The sequence below is a fragment of the Saimiri boliviensis genome, chromosome 2, assembly GCF_048565385.1.
Source record: "Saimiri boliviensis isolate mSaiBol1 chromosome 2, mSaiBol1.pri, whole genome shotgun sequence".
Classification (NCBI taxonomy): domain Eukaryota; kingdom Metazoa; phylum Chordata; class Mammalia; order Primates; family Cebidae; genus Saimiri; species Saimiri boliviensis.
In genome coordinates this window covers 201811166-201827440 of record NC_133450.1, presented here as the reverse complement: position 1 = coordinate 201827440, position 16275 = coordinate 201811166, and the positions used below count along the sequence as shown (strand labels likewise).

The window sequence follows — 16275 nt, the reverse complement described above, 5'->3', positions numbered from 1 at the left end:
TATTTGCATTGAGAGTCATGGCTCTTTCATTCCTAGGTCTCTTTATCTGAGGCCATGGGCCAAGATTGTCTTCAGGCACCTCTGCCAAGGCTGTCTTATGCAAGGAGTGGAAAAACCTTGACTTTTTTTTCCACTGTGACTCACTACCCAGTACTTTTCCACCCTTACCCCCTTCCTTTGCACCCATGCCCTCAGGATCTGTCAAACTGCTAAAACCTTTTTTTCTGAGTTTCTTCAACAGTGAAGCAACGCTCGTGTCTGTGTGGATCCAGCTGACTCTTTACTAGTGAGTCGTTCCTTGGGAAAGAATGGAACAGAGAGAGTTGATGCTTTCCCTGGTTTTAGCCGCTTGTTTATACAAATGTAATGCCTAAAGGCCTAACTCATTTTTGACTTGTTGCTTTCATCAGCTACTTCAGCACCTGACAGCTCCGCTCTTTCTCCCAGCTCGTGGGAGATATTTTTTTCTTCTTAAATATTTGGTAGAATATACCAGTAAGGCCATCTGGGCCTGAAGTTTTCTTTAATGAAAGTTTTTCACTGTTCAGTTTCTTTAGTAGACGTGAGCCTATTCAAGTTTATCTGTTTCTTCTGGAATGATCACTGGTAGTTTATGTCTTTCAAAGAATTTGTTCATTTCATCTAAATTGTCACATTTATTGGCATAATGTGTTTATAGTATTCTCTTACCCTTTTATTGTCCTTAGCAGGCGTCCCCAAACTTTTTATACAGGGGGCCAGTTCAATGTCCCTCAGACCGTTGGAGGGCCGTCTCATACTGTGCTTCTCTCACTAACCACCAATGAAAGAGGTGCCCCTTCCTGAAGTGCGGCGGGGGGCTGGATAAAATGGCCTTGGGGGGCTGCATGCGGCCCGAGGGCCGTAGTCTGGGGACGCCTGGTCCGTAAGGTCTATAGTGACATCTGTCTTTCATTCTGGATATTGGTGTGTCTTTTTTTCTGATTATTCTGGCTAGAGGTTTGCCAGTTTTATTGATCTTTTTGAAGAATGAACTGTTTGTTTTTCTCTATGATTTTTCTCTATTCTATGTCATTAATTTTTCTTTATTATTTTCTATTTTCTTTATTTGTTCTTTATTTTTCTAGTTTCTTAAGGTGATGGCTTACTTTTCCTTTTTTTTTTTTTTTTTAAAGAAACAGGGCCCTACTCTGTTGCTCAGGCTGGAGTGCAGTGGCACGATCATGGCTCACTGTAGTCTCAAACTCTTAGGCTCAAGCGATCCTCCCCGCTCAGCCTCTGGAGTAGTTGGGATTACAGGTGCATGCCACCATGTCTGGCTAATTTTTAATTTTTTTTTTTTTGTAGAGATGGGGTCTCACTATGTTGCCCACACTGATCTGAAACTCCTGGCCTCAAGTGGTCCATCCACCTTGGCCTCTCAAAGTGCTGAGATTCCACATGTAAGCCACTGTGCCTGGCCAAGGTGATGGCTTAAAACCATTGATCTGAGACGATTCCTTACTTTCTAGTTTAAGCATATAATGCCATAATTTTCCTCAAACACCATTTCAGCTACATTATACAAATTTTGATATGTTTGGTTTTCATTTTCTGATTTCCCTTGTGATTTCTTTATTGACCCTTGGCTTATTTAGAAGTGTGTTTAACTTGCAGATATTGGAGATTTGCCAGCCGTCTTTTTGTTACTAATTTCTACTTTAATTTTTTTGTGATTAGAGAGCATACATTTTATTAATTTAAATTTATAATATGTTTTAATTTATAATATGTTCTGTTTTAGGGAATGTTGTGTGTCTACTTGAAAAGAATATGAAAGCTACCATTATTGGATGGAGTGTCCTATAAATATCAGTTAGATTAGGTTGATCATGCTGTTCTAGTTTTTTATGTCCTTATTGATTCCCTCACTACTTGCTCTATCAATGACAGGGAAAGTATTAAAATCTCCCACTGCAATAATTTATTTGTCTATTTCTCCTTTCTACCAGTGTTTGCTTCATGTATTTTGAAGCTCTGTTACAGGTGTGTAAATGCTTTCAAGTATGTCCTAGATGTATTCATTTTGATATCCCTTTCTCTGTTACCATTTCTAATTCTGAATTCGACTTAATGTTACTACTATAGCCCTTCCAGCTTTCTCTTGGTTAGTCTTTTCATTGCATATCTCTTTCTATCCTTTTACTTTTAATCTATCTGAATATAGTCCTTATTTTGAAGGTGGGTTCCTTGTTAATAGTGTTAGTTGGTTTTTTTCTTTTTAATCTAATTTGACAATCTCTACCTTTTAATTGGAGGATTACCGATATAGTTGGATTTAAACCTTCTATCTTACTGTTTTCTGTTTGTTTCATTGATCCTTTGTTTCTTGTATTTTGTTGTTGTTGTTGTTGTTTTCTTTTGGATTTAGTATTTTTCATAATTCCATTTTACCTCCACTATTATAGGCTTATTAGCTATACTTCTTCATTTCAATATTTTAGTGGTTGCTCTAGGATTTATAATAACTATCATTAATTGACCATATCTTCAGATAATAGTATACTACTTTATATATAGTGTAAAAACCTTGCAAGAGTATTCACTCCATAATACTGTTATTGCTTTTGCTTTAAGTGATCAATTACTGTTTAAGGAAACTTTTTAAAGACCTGTCTTTCATGTTTATTTGGTTTTTTTTTAAAGAAGCTGGAAGGGATTTTTATTCAATATTTTCTGAGTTTTAAGAAACTTGCTGGCCACTCAAAATGGATCAACAGCAAAAATTTAAGAGCTAAAACTCTTGAAGGCTGGGCACAGAGGTTGATGCCTGTGATTCCAGCACTTTGAGAGGCTGAGGTGGGAGGGTCACTTGAGCCCAGGGGTTTGAGACCAGTGTGGGCAACATAGAAAGACCTTGTTTCTGCAAAAAATAAAAAGACAATTAGCCAGGGATGGTGGTGTGCACCCGTAGTCCCAGCTTCTTGGGAGGCCAAGGTGGGAGGATTGCCCGAGCCCATAAGTTTGATACTGCAGTGAGCTGAGTTAATGCCACTGTGCTTCAGCCTGGACAACAGGACAAGACCCTGTCTCAAAGAAAAAAAAAAAAGAAAGAAAGAAACTATAAACTCTTAGAAGAAAACATAGGGTTAAATCTTTATCACTTTGGATTTGGCAATGGACTGTTAGAATTAACATCAGAAACACAATAAATAAATTGATAAACTGGATTTAATAAAAATTAAGAACTTTCGTGTATCAAGAACATTATCAAGAATGTGAAAAGACAACATATAGAATGGAAGAAGATATTTGCAAATCATATATTTGATAAAGGCTTAATATCCAGAATATGTAAGGAACTCCTACAACTCAACAATAAAAAGCCAGATAAATCAGTGTTTGAAATGAGCAAAAGCCTGTAATCCCAGCTACATGGTAGGTTGAGACAGGAGAATTGCTTGAGGGTAGGAGTTCAAGACCAGCCTGGACAGCATAGTGGGACCCTGTCTCTAAAAAAGTTTTTTTTGATTAGCTGGGTGTGGTGGCATATGCCTGTACTCCAAGCTACATGGGAGACTGAGACAGGGGGATCACTTGAGACCAGGAGGTCAAGGCTGCAGTGCCACTGCATCACAGCCTAGCACCCCAGCCTAGGCAACAGAGCAAGAACCTGTCTGACAAAAAAAAAAAAAAAAAAAAAAGAACAAGAAGAATTTAGAAGATTGTTGTTCTAGTCTACTATATGTCAAAGTGTGGTCTTGTTAACAATTCTGGAGCCCACCTAAACCTGCTGAATCAAACTTGGTAGTAAAGCTGGGGAGATGGGCATATCTAACAGACCTTTCTGGTGGTTTTGATGTCCAGACATGCAGAGAGATGATGCTTACCTTGTGTTTTGTCATTATTTTCAGAATCTACACCCCTCCCTTATCTTTGGTATCAGTATTTATGGAGACATGAACTTTAGGACAGGCATGATGCTGAGAACTAGGAGTTCTTCCCTGGCCAGGGAGAGAGAGGCAGGTCTGTGGTTAGTTTTACAGTTGACTGTGATGACATCTAACATGCTGTGTTCACCTGTTGTCTTCTTCCTGTTCCTTTTTTAGGATTATGAAGAAGCTGTGCTCTTGCTGTTAGAAGGAGCTGCCTGGGAAGAAGCTTTGAGGCTGGTAAGAATCTTTTAAATCCTCCAGATATTGCATGCTAAGCAGAGAGAGCAAGCAAGAGATTCCAGGTCTGTTGGAATCGTTTTGTCTTCTGAGGTTCGTGAAATTAAGTAGAAATAGGTCAGGTTCCTGGTTTAAGGAAAAGCAGTGTTTTTAAAACCATTTTTATCATCCTTGATAATGTTTTGGAATTAGTCCTCCACATTTGAAATATTACTGTTTTTTTACTGAAATGAGTTGAATTTCCTTGGCTGCTTTGTAGAAGGCCTGTTTTTCAGGAAAATACTCCGATTGCCTCTGAAAGTAATCTATGTCTTTCTAAGTATCTTAACCCTCCAGTGACTAGAAGTTTTCCTGCCTAAAATTACTGTGTTTTTCCTTCTAGGTATACAAATATAACAGACTGGATATTATAGAAACCAACATAAAGCCTTCCATTTTAGAAGGTGAGAGTTCCATTTTAGATAGAATTCCTCATTTGGAATATAGAAAAGGGGAGGAGAGAGAGATGAGAGAGTCTCTTCCTATTAATATGTTTTCTTAATCATACGTCATATAGACTCAATAAAAATTACCTACTGGATATAATATTTAATTCTCACTAGAGTTTTTAAGTATGCTGAACTATTAAATGGTAACAGATAAAATATTTGAATGTTAGAAACCTGTGATAAAATATGATTAAGAATTTTTGTATTTAGGAATAGTTGGTAAACTTGAATATGAGCTATATTAGATAATAATGTAACAATGATAAATTTCTGCTATTTAATCATGTGGTGGTTATGTAAAATAATATCCTATTATTCTTAAGAGATAAATGTTGACATATTTGGGAATGAAGGATCATATCTCTGCCTTACTCTCAAAAGGTTTCACAAAAGTAATAATGAATGTGTGCATGCATGCAGAGAAACAGGAAGCAAAAAATATGTCAAAATGTTAATAATTGGTAAATCTAGGTGAAAGGTATATGTGTGTTCATTGAACTATTACAACTTTTATGTAGATTTCAACTTTTTCAAAGCATTTTTTAAAAATAACCTTCTCAAATGAAGTTTGTGGTTCTTGGAGAACATGTGAATATTACCAGTTCTAGAATACTCAGATGGTCACTGTGACCCCTTAAAAGCAAAGTGTAGAAGAAAGACATGAGTTTGACTTACAGAACCTCAGGGAGTGGTCGATTTTGATTTTAAGCTCTGCCTTTTTATGCAAGTCCATCCTGTAAGTAACATCTGGCCTTTCTGACGATTTACATGTATGCACATTATTACCTTGTCTGTCAATTAAAACGTTGCTGGGGTGCTTTTTGTGTCATTCACTTTAGGTACCTCTAACTGGGTACTAAAAGTATCATTCCTCGTCTATAATAATCTAACCAACTCTTACTTGGATTTTCACCACTAATGAGAACCTTTCTTAGAAAAATGCTGATAATTCATCTGCATAAGCCCAAAACCTATTCATAAAATACATCCTTGGATAGTAGTATTTTGCTTTTTTTAAATGTATTCTACTAGTGTCAATTTTCTCCTGTGTATTTTTCCATTGGACAGTATTTTTCAGAAATCATTAGATATATTTATTCTACATCCATGGCCACTTCTTACTTTTGTTAACTGAGATACCAAGTCTTCGTTCAGGTGATTTTACAAGTTGAGTGGTAGAGCATATTCTGGGATAATGTTGATGAACTCTAAGATCTGGACTATCAGTCTCTAGTTTGTTAATGATTATTAAGGAAAAAAAAGCTCGCTTGGAAAACCTAGTAACCTCTCTCTTTTTGTTGAATTCTAACCTTTCTTCACTGTTCCCCACCTTTAGTCTTTTCTCTTTGCTTAAACATTATGCTCACACTATTTTTCATTCTGCATCTCAGCCCAGAAAAATTATATGGCATTTCTGGACTCTCAGACAGCCACATTCAGTCGCCACAAGAAACGTTTATTAATAGTTCGAGAGCTCAAGGAACAAGCCCAGCAGGCAGGTCTGGGTGAGTGTCTGCATGAAGACCATCGACACGTGCAGGGACTGGGGGCCGGGTAACGCCGCACATTGTCTAAGTTGCTTGGTGTTCCTCCTGTATTCTGATTACTGTGCCATGGGGAAGTGTGAGGCCTCTATGGAGCCCCTTCAGGTCTCTCTGTGTCTGTGTGTTGGTGAAGGGCGGGACCAAGCATGAATGAGAAGAGCTCTGCCAGACATTCCCACCAACCCCATTCAACCAGAGCAGCTGACCACTTCCACATCTTACAAAATGAGTTTCCTCATTTCCAGAAAAGACATAAAAGAAAAAAATTCAGGAAACTGCCGATTTACAGTAGTAATCACTGTATTTAATATTATCTCATTCATTTTGAGATCAACTTGGCAATAATTTTCATCCATCCTTTGATATGTCCCAGTTGACTCTAGTCAATTTACCTCCCTGAAGATAAACCCACACTTTAGCAGGCAGTGTTTTCATCTGCTTCTGGTTCTTCTTTTCTAGATGATGAGGTACCCCACGGCCAAGAGTCTGACCTCTTCTCTGAAACTAGCAGTGTTGTGACTGGCAGTGAGATGAGTGGCAAATACTCCCATAGTAACTCCAGGATATCAGCGTACGTACCACATTTATTCAGCACACTGACCGTGCTCTGGGCACACAGGGAAAGTAGAAGCAAATAGGTTCGTTTTCTACTGGGACAGTGTAGTGGGAGTGGGGAGAATATTCTTCAACGCTGTGTGGAAGTTGTTCAAAGACTCCCAGCATATCTAAGAGATTAAACTTGGCATTGAAAGGTTTTTCCTCCTCAGCTTCATGGCCTGTGTGTTTTCCCGTTTCCCTTGAGGCAGTTCCTCCGCTGAGTGCTCAGTTTATATTAACATCTGATTTTTTAATCTTTGAACAGATGTTGTGACTAAAGTATAGGCACCGAAAAAGTGAAAAGATCAGCTTCTTTAATTCAAAATCAGGATAGGAAAAGACCATGAATGTACAATAAGTCATCACACTTTTACCTAATATAGTAATTTGTCAGAAATATTTATTGAACACCCATATGGTAGGTGCAGTAGATATTACCAAAAACTTACAAGGAGATAGGAATTATAAGAGCTTATAGTCTTGCTTTGGGATATGTAAAACAATGCAAGATTATATATTTAAACTGAATTACACTGTCAGAATTTAAAACAGAGATCTGTGAAGTTGTGTTGGGTGATCAGAAACTACAAGAAAGTAGCCAGGCAAGGTAGCACATGCCTATAGTCCTAGCTACTCAGGAGGTTTAAAAATATCTGTGTAATTTCTAACAGGAGATCATCTAAGAATCGCCGAAAAGCAGAGCGGAAGAAGCACAGCCTCAAAGAAGGCAGTCCGCTGGAGGACCTGGCCCTCCTGGAGGCACTGAGCGAAGTGGTGCAGAACGCTGAGAACAGGAGAGGTATTTTATCAGTCCTGCTGATGATTCCTGACCACATACAGTAGTAAACAGGCAGCACAGACAGGCAGAGTTCAGTAGATGATGAAGCTACGATTTTCCCAGTATGAGGAAAGATGAGAACTTTTGGCTGGAAGTGTCATGACAGCACACATTCCTGAAGCAGCCCTTCTTAGCTGGTAACTGAGAAGCCTTCCTCCACTTGGCATCCCCTGACTGAATGTGACAGATGCTTAAGCAAGGATAAAGGATTGTGGGACGCTGCTGCCTGCTTGGGACCCAGTGTGCTTGATTTTCTTTTCATAATACGTACACATGTATCACATACACATGTGCTATGAAAAGAAAATCAAGCTCACTGGGTCCCAAGCAGACAGCATTTGGGAAGAAAAAAGATAATGTTGGAGAAAGGACCTGCAGTGAGAATTATAGACAGTTTTTGCTTGGGAGAGAAGCTATGGTATGATTCTGTCAATGGAGCTGGGAACGTAACTTACCACTCTTTCGAATTTCTTCTCTCTAGATGAAGTATACCATATTTTAAAGGTACTCTTTCTCTTTGAGTTTGATGAACAAGGAAGGGAATTACAGAAGGCCTTTGAAGATACGCTGCAGTTGATAGAAAGATCACTTCCAGAAATTTGGACTCTTACCTACCAGCAGAATTCAGCTACCCCTGTAAGTCTTCTCAAAGACAGTGTGCATTTTTTCACCATTTTCGTGGGTTATTATCACACAGTACCCAAGTCAAAAAGTTTTCCTGTTCTTATAAGATGCCATAGTTAAATTATCTTAGATTTGTGGTGAAGCTGTCAGTAAAATTTCCTATTGCCTGTAGAGTGATTAGTACACCTTGGCATAGGTTAAGTGGGCTATCATTTCCCTTTCTGGATGAAGCAGCTGTCCTAGAGAAGATAGGAATGTCACGTGGTTGCTCCTGGCCTTCAGTGAGGTGGGAGTGGCAGGTGGTGGGGAGGGGAGGGGAGATGGGATTAGAGATGGCCTGTCACTTTCCATTTCAGAAGTCATGGATAGGATCAGGCTTTAAAGGGACTCCAGGCTTTTTCTTTTGTTTTATGAAAAATTTGACTTGTCACTTCTCTATCGTAATGATGGACTTTGCTAGTTGTGTTTAGGCCGAATCAGGTTTGTATCGCAGAATTCTAATGTATTGCCATCTGTTTACTTTTTATATCTCTGTTCACCCTCTTATACCTCAAGTCTATTGTTAAGAGTTTGATTTGGATTCAAAAAGGCTGGTATATCGATCAGGATCTAGAAAGGAAAGCAAAAGTTGTACCTATTATTTTATCACAGAATTTAATACATGGATTGGTTAAGTAAGTGTTAGAGGATTAAACAAGGCAAAAGGGAAATACAGAGGAAGGACATTGAGATAGTAACTATAGGAAGCAGCTTTACCCTTCCAGCTGAGGGAACAGAAGGAGTTAGAGATTATTAGCATTTAGAATCCTGAAGGTAGGCCCTGCAGAGCTGGCTCTTGAACCTCTGAGAAGATGGTACCAGCCAGCTAGTCCTGGCATTTCTCAGGGGGCATGACGAGGCTGGTTCTGGGCATACAGAAGAAAATGGGAACTGGAAGGAACAGCTGCTGCTGGGGTAAAAGCCATTCAGTCAAAAAACAAATCTTTTGTTCTTCCTCCAGCCTTGTACTCTGCCTCTGGTGTTCACTGTAGGCAGGACATGATGGGAAGCCAGCAGCAAGGAGGAATGTATTCCAGGTGCCCAGCCCCAGCATCACAAGCAGTGGACAGAAGCAGGGGTTGGAGCTGAGAGATTACAAATCAGCTCACTGTTTAGAAACACATATGCTTATGGTGTCTTGATTTCCTCATTTAGAAATAGCCATAGACTTCCCCATGTGCTTTAGTAGAATGTTTTGAAGACTAAATAAGAGAATCAATGTAAAAGCACTTTACAAACCATAGAAATAAAAGCAACTAGAAATCAGGACCCACAACTTCTTGAATTTATTATAATAGGTATTTCATAGAAGAAATGTGATCATCATCTTCAAAACTGTAGTACTTTTGAAGATAATTATTTTTGGTTTTTGAGACAGGGTCTCACTCTGTTGCTCAGGCTGAAGTACAGTGATCACCGCTCACTGCAGTCTCAACCTCCTTGGGCTTAGGTGATCCTCCCCCATTTTAGCCTCTTGAATAGCTGGGAATACTGGTGCATGCTATTACACCTGGCTAATTTTCAAATTTTCTGTAGAGACAGGGTGTCACTTTGTTGCCCGTAGTGTCTTGAACTCCTGGACTCAAGCGATCTGCCCACCTCAGCCTCCGAAAGTGCTGGGACTACAGGCATGAGCCACAGCGCCTGGCTTGAAGATAATAATTTATAATACCACCTCCATGCCATCCCCTCCCCTCTTCTCTTCTGATCACATGATCATATTAAGTTCTTTTTTTTTTCTTGGTCTGTTACCCAGGCTAGAGTGCAATGGTGGTATGATCAATCATGGCTTGCTGCAGCCTCAAATGCCTGGGCTAAAGCAGTCCTCCCACCTCAGCTTCCTGAGTAATTGGGACCACAGGTGCACACCACCATGCCCAGCTAATTTTAAGGTGTTTTTTTTTTTTTTTTTTTTTTTTTGTAGACACGGGGAGGGGGAGTCTTGCTGTGTTGCCCAGGTTGGTCTTGAACTTCTGACCTCAAGTGATCTGCCTTGGCCTCCCAGAGTACTGAGGTTACAGGTGTGAGCCGCTGTGCCTCCCACATTAAGTTCTAAGACATAGATTTTATGATTGTGGTTTTGTTCTGATTGGTGAAGTATGGTCGTAGTATGTGCAGAATACCATTACAGACTTCTCATGGCGTTGCTCTTAAGAGTGTACCACCACGGAACTGCACTAACCAGGGGTGTATGCCCAGAGGCTCGCTGCAGGCTTGAAATTCCTGTGAAGTCTAGTGTTTTACCTGGAGCACATGTGCAGAGTTTGCATTCCACTCCATAGTATGCACATAGTTGTATTTGTTTCAACCTAAAGATGTTCGTTTCCCACAACTCTTTGAGTATAATTGATTCTCTATGTATTTATAGCCTCTTTTACTATTTCCCCTCTCCTCAGGGAGTGGCTTGCTCATTTGAAAAAGGCCAGGATATATCACTGTAGAGTTTCTTTTCTTCTCCCCGACCCCTCATCTTTACCTTTTTCTGGGGGAAAGAAGAACTAGAGGTCTGAGTTGCAACTGGCAAATTAAAGTCACATTGGGAAAGAGAGTTACTGTGTTTCATACCATACCAGTAGAAATGACAGGCTGTTTCCTGCTGGTAGGGATTTGGCCTTTGATATTGACAGTCTTGAGAAGTATTAGATACTCTTTGCTGATACAGACTGTTTTCTCCTTAGGTTCTAGGTCCCAATTCTACTGCAAATAGTATCATGGCTTCTTATCAACAACAGAAGACTTCAGTTCCTGTTCTTGGTTAGTATTTCTTCTCATTTAATATTACAATACTAAGCAGAAGGAATATCTTTCTGTAAGTATTGAGAAGGTCAGCACTATAAGGAGACATTGGATACAATTTTTAATTACAAAATTTGTCTACAAATTTTCCTCAGTTCTTAGACAGCATCTTTAGTATGATCAGTTTCATGCTTCTAGCATGAAATCCAAGATGACCATTGTATGTGTAATTAAAAAAAATACTGACAGTGGCACACACTTGCTCATAAAAGCACATCACGGTTCCAGTTTCCGTCTAAACCATCTATGTTTACATATATGTTGCAAGATTATTCTGTAGCATCATTATTGGCTATTGGCAGTTACGCTTTGCATCTCGGGAATGTTTTCATAAACCTTGCTTATGAATGGGACCTTTTATTATGTTTAGGATTGGCAGTATAATTTGAAGGCAAATCCGAAGAATATTAGCATATTATCCATATTTCCTGGTTAGTTATGCATGAAATGTTTTATTTTTTGAGGGGCGAGGATTCTTAGATTATTTACATCTCAGAAAGTAAAAAACCCTAAACGCTTTCTTTTGAAAGTTGTTTATAAACATTTGATGACTCAACATGGCACTTTGAATATTTGCCCTTACTTACAGTTGGATCAATCAAGCATCTTAGCTTTGAAAATTCATGATAGTTTCTAAAATAATTGGCAGTCTCAACTGCTGTTATGTGCATTTCTAGCATATGACAGAAAAAATTCTGAAATTTTTTTTCACTGAAGTGCTACACTGTAATAGCATTTTGATGACATTTGAAGTAGCCTGTGCAGATTCAAATTAAGTTTGACTTTAAATGTTTGTGTTGTTACAAGAAAAGAAGAGCTACCTTCCCTCCCAGCCAAACTCCATCCAGACAGTAACTACTGTATTCTTAGCTCCTCTTCTGCCTGGAGAATGGCAAGGTACTTTCAGTATCAATTCCAGCACATCCACTTACTCCTTTTTTTTTCTTAAATTTTTTATTTTTTTAAAAAACAGAGGGGGATCTTATTATGTTGCACAGGTTGGTCTCAAACTCCTGGCCTCAAGTGATCCTCCTGCCTCAGCCTTCCAAAGTGCTGGGATTACAGGCATGTGACCCTGTGCCTGGCCCACTTATTTCTCACATGCTAGGAACTTCCATTAGACCTGAAGCCATTTGGTCATTGCTTATTTTGTGCTGTAGTCCTATCTGGTTGTGATTTCTGCCCCCTCCGTTCCTTGTTGCTGGCCTGATGCTGACCTTCAGGTCAGGTCAGTCCCACCATTCCCTGGGGTATTCTAGATGGCTTTCCCACTTCAAAGAGCACTTTGGTTTTCCAGCTGAACCTTAAAGACACTGTAATATTTGAGAGCCCCTCATTATCTAGCATTTATTATCATTATCCTTGTGGCTTCAAGGTTGTATAGGAAAAGGGAAGTTCCTATAATTCAAAAGTTGCCACTGATGAACTAATCACAAAATTAGTCCCACTCATGTATTACTCAGTTGCCCCTCTTCAGCTAACAGTAGCTAAGTATATTCACACATCCCCACAAGTGAAATCAATGACTTGATGGATCATTTTCTGATTGTTTCATGCTTTGATGCAATACAGTATCATGCAGATCAATTGCAAGTCTTACAAAAATTTAGTATACATAAAATAGATTAAAGTGATATTGGAAAAGTACTTGAATCACAGCTGAGCTGGACTTGTTGCAACTGATGACAAAAATAAGCGCTTCGAATGATTTTGACAATCAAAGGATTGAGAGAGGTCCTTAGAAAAATTGAGAAGCCCTCAAGGTATTTTTATAAAAATGACTTTTTTTGTGCTGTGAGATTCAAATACAAAAATGTGAAATATGTCCTGCTGTCATATAATTTGTCAGAATAATTACTTTCTTTCCCAAAAGTCTATACCTCATGTTTATTTTAAGTCTGTAATCAAATATAGTTGTAGTTGTGCCTAATTTTAAAAAATGAGATAGAGCACATTATTTTTATAACTAGTTTTTTAAAGATAAAGTCTCATTCCAACATAAGTACTACTTATGAAATTATGGACCTTGTGAATTTATTTAAGCAGCCTTTTTTCAGTATTGATATTCTTAATCTTTATGGCGCCATGTAGTGGCAAGAAATGTAAACAAAGATGTAGTATTAAATCATAACTGCATAAAATTAACTGTAGTACATACTGCACTACTGTAATAATTTTGTAGCTACCCCCTGTTGCTATTGTGTTGGGTGAGCTCAAGTATTACCAGTATCTGCTTAAAATGCCACGTGACACTAATCATCTCCACGTGAGCAGCACCTGAGAGTCTCAAGTAATTGCATATGGCAGCAGAAACTGATCTCTTGCATTTTTCTGTATTTTTTAAATCATGTTTAGTGTAATATCATAAACCTTAAATAACACCATGGGACCTATAGGAAGTACCGCACATTATGCTCTCAGGAAGCAGAGAAATGTTATAACATTACAAGACATTACAAGAAAAAGTTGACTTGCTCGATACATACTAAAGATTGAGGTTTGCAGTTGTGGTTGCCCACATTTCACAATAAATGAATCCAGTATAAGAACCATTATAAAAGAAAAGGAAATTCATGAAGCTATCACTGCAGCTATGGCAGCAGGCATGAAAACCTTATACTTGTTGCAAAATACCTTTTTATCTTGTATTGAAAATGCAGCTTTTATGTGGGTGCAGGATTGCTGTGGGAAAGGCATACCTATAAAACTAATAGGATTCCAGAAAAAGCAGTCATTGTATGAGAACTTAAAGCAAGGAGGTGAAAGATCTAAAGATGGAGAATTTAATGCCAGCAAAGGATGGCTTGATAATTTTAGAAAAAGGTTTGGCTTTATAAATGTCAAGATAACAGGAAAAGCAGCTCCTGCCAACCCAGAGGCAGCAGCAAAAGCAGTTGGGTTTATGATCAGGACTGCCCTTACCTATAAAGCTGCTAACCCCTGAGCTTGGAAGGCAAAAGATTAATACAAGCTGCCAGGCTTTCGGTTGTACCATACAACAAGAGGCCTGGACAAGGAGAACACTTTATCTGGATTGGTTCCATTGTGGATTTGTCCCTGAAGTTAAGAAGTATCTTGCCAATAAGGGGACTGCCTTTTAAAGTTCTTTTGAACCTATCTGCAGGAACAATGGAGAAGTGAAAAATAAATAAATAAAAATTAAAAATAAAAATAAAGTTCTTTTGATAGTGGAGAATGCCTCAGGCCACCCAAAACCCCATGAGTTCAACACCGAAGACCAAGTGATCTACTTGCACCCAAACACAACATCTCTAGTTCAGCCTCTAGATGAGGGGGTCATAAGGACTTTTAGGGCTCATTACAAACAGTACTCTTTGGAAAGGGTTATCAAATGTCTTGGACCCTGATAGAACATGAAAGTCTGGAAGAATTACACCATTAAAGATGCCATCATCATTATAGAAAAAGCTGTGAAAGCCATCAAGCCCAAGACAATAAATTCCTAGTAGAGAAAACTGTGTCCAGATGTGCATGGCTTCATAGGATTTACCACAGCTAGTCAAGGAAATGATGAAAGAGATTGTGGATCTGGAAAAAAAAAAAAGTGCATGAAGTATTTCAAGATAGGGATCTTGGAGAAATCCAAGAGGTGATTGACACCACACCAGAGAGATTCACGGAAGATGACTTGATGGCGATGAGTGCTTCCAAACCAGTGCCAGACGATGAGGAAGCAGTGCCGGAAAACAGATTGACATACGTTCCAAAGGTTCCAGTCATTCAAGACTGCCTTTGGCTTCTTTTACAGCATGGAAACTTCTATGATATGGGCACTAAAACTGAAAGAAACCGTGGAAGGATTGGTACCTTAGAGAAATGAAAGCGCAAAAACGTTACAAATTATGGTGTATTTCTGTAATGTTAGTGACACTGAGTGTGCCCACCCCTCTTGCCTCCTCTTTAACCTCCCCTGCCTGTTTCATTGCTACCACCCTGAGTCAGCAAGTTCAACCCCTCCACTTCTTCCTCTTCCACCTCAGCCTACTCAATGTGAAGAAGACAAAGATGAAGACCTTTATGATGACCTACTTCCACTTAATAAATAGTCAATATTGATTTCTTTATAATTTTCTTAGTATTTTTTCTAGCTTACTTTATTGTAGGAATGTAGTTTATAGTACATATAACATAGAAAACATTTGTTAATTGACTTTTTATGTTGCCAGTACGGCTATCGAGCAACAGTAAGCTATTAGTACTCGAGTTTTGGAGATAAAAAAGTTAAGCATGGGGCCTGGTGTGGTGGCTCACACTTGTAATCCCAGCACTTTGGGAGGCTGAGGTGGGCAGAACAAGACCAGGAGTTTTGAGACCAGCCTGGGCAGCATGGTGAAACCTCATCTCTACAAAAATTAGCCAGATATGGTGGTGCACACTTGTAATCCCAGCTACTTGGGAGACTGAGGCAGGAGAGTCACTTGACCCCAGGGGGTTGGGGCCACAGTGAGCCATGATCATGCCACTGTACTCCAGCCTGGGCAATAGAACGAGACCTTGTCTCAAAAAAAGAAAGAAAGAAAAAGGTATATGCAGATTTTTGACTGTGCAGCAGGGGTCTACACCGATAATCCCACCCACATTTAAGGATCGACTGTAATTTTTAATGTCTGTATGGCTCATATGTATAGATTTACTGCTGGAAATTTATCATAAATAATGCTGAAAAAGAAAATCCTTATATATATATCCATAAATTCTCATATCTCTTCTTCCTGTATTTGATTCCTGGTTAGAAAAGAAACTTAAGAAATGTAAGTGAAAGAGTGCCTGGGAGTTTTAGGTAACAATGACAGAATCTTTTCCTAACCCTCTCTCTCCATTTACTTTTTTTTTAAGCAGGGGCTTATTTATTGATCAACATGTTTGTCAAAGTTTCATCATAAAGTAGTCTCTGTCCATTAACTTCACTTAACTGAATATGTGCTACTACATTCTGCTATTCCTTGAAAATCGAGATAGACTTTATATATAGTGAAATGCAGAGATTTCAGATGTACAATTTGATGAGTTTTAATAAATATATTCAGCCATGTAACTGCTGCCACTACCCTTCCCCTCCCCCCAGTTTGAAATACAGAACATTCTTCCACTTTGAATCACTGAGTGAGCATGCCTGAGGTTGAAATACAGTCCATCCTCTCAGGGCAGGGCCTCCAGGCTGTGTTTGCTCTGACCTGGAGGTTGCAGGGGTAGGAGAC

At 38.9% G+C, this 16275-nt stretch overlaps 1 protein-coding gene across 3 annotated transcripts in view; it reads left to right on the top strand.

Annotated features, from left to right (window-relative positions):
* ELP1 (elongator acetyltransferase complex subunit 1) overlaps positions 1–16275 on the top strand; it is a 70971-nt gene that overhangs the window by 53905 nt on the left and 791 nt on the right. For all 3 annotated transcript variants that reach the window (XM_074395133.1, XM_010335990.3, XM_003925249.4), the window contains exons 30-36: positions 4068–4130; positions 4513–4573; positions 6010–6123; positions 6622–6733; positions 7431–7558; positions 8079–8233; positions 10939–11014. In XM_074395133.1, the coding sequence (XP_074251234.1) occupies positions 4068–4130; positions 4513–4573; positions 6010–6123; positions 6622–6733; positions 7431–7558; positions 8079–8233; positions 10939–11014 (709 nt within the window). The remainder of the gene's footprint in view (positions 1–4067; positions 4131–4512; positions 4574–6009; positions 6124–6621; positions 6734–7430; positions 7559–8078; positions 8234–10938; positions 11015–16275) is intronic.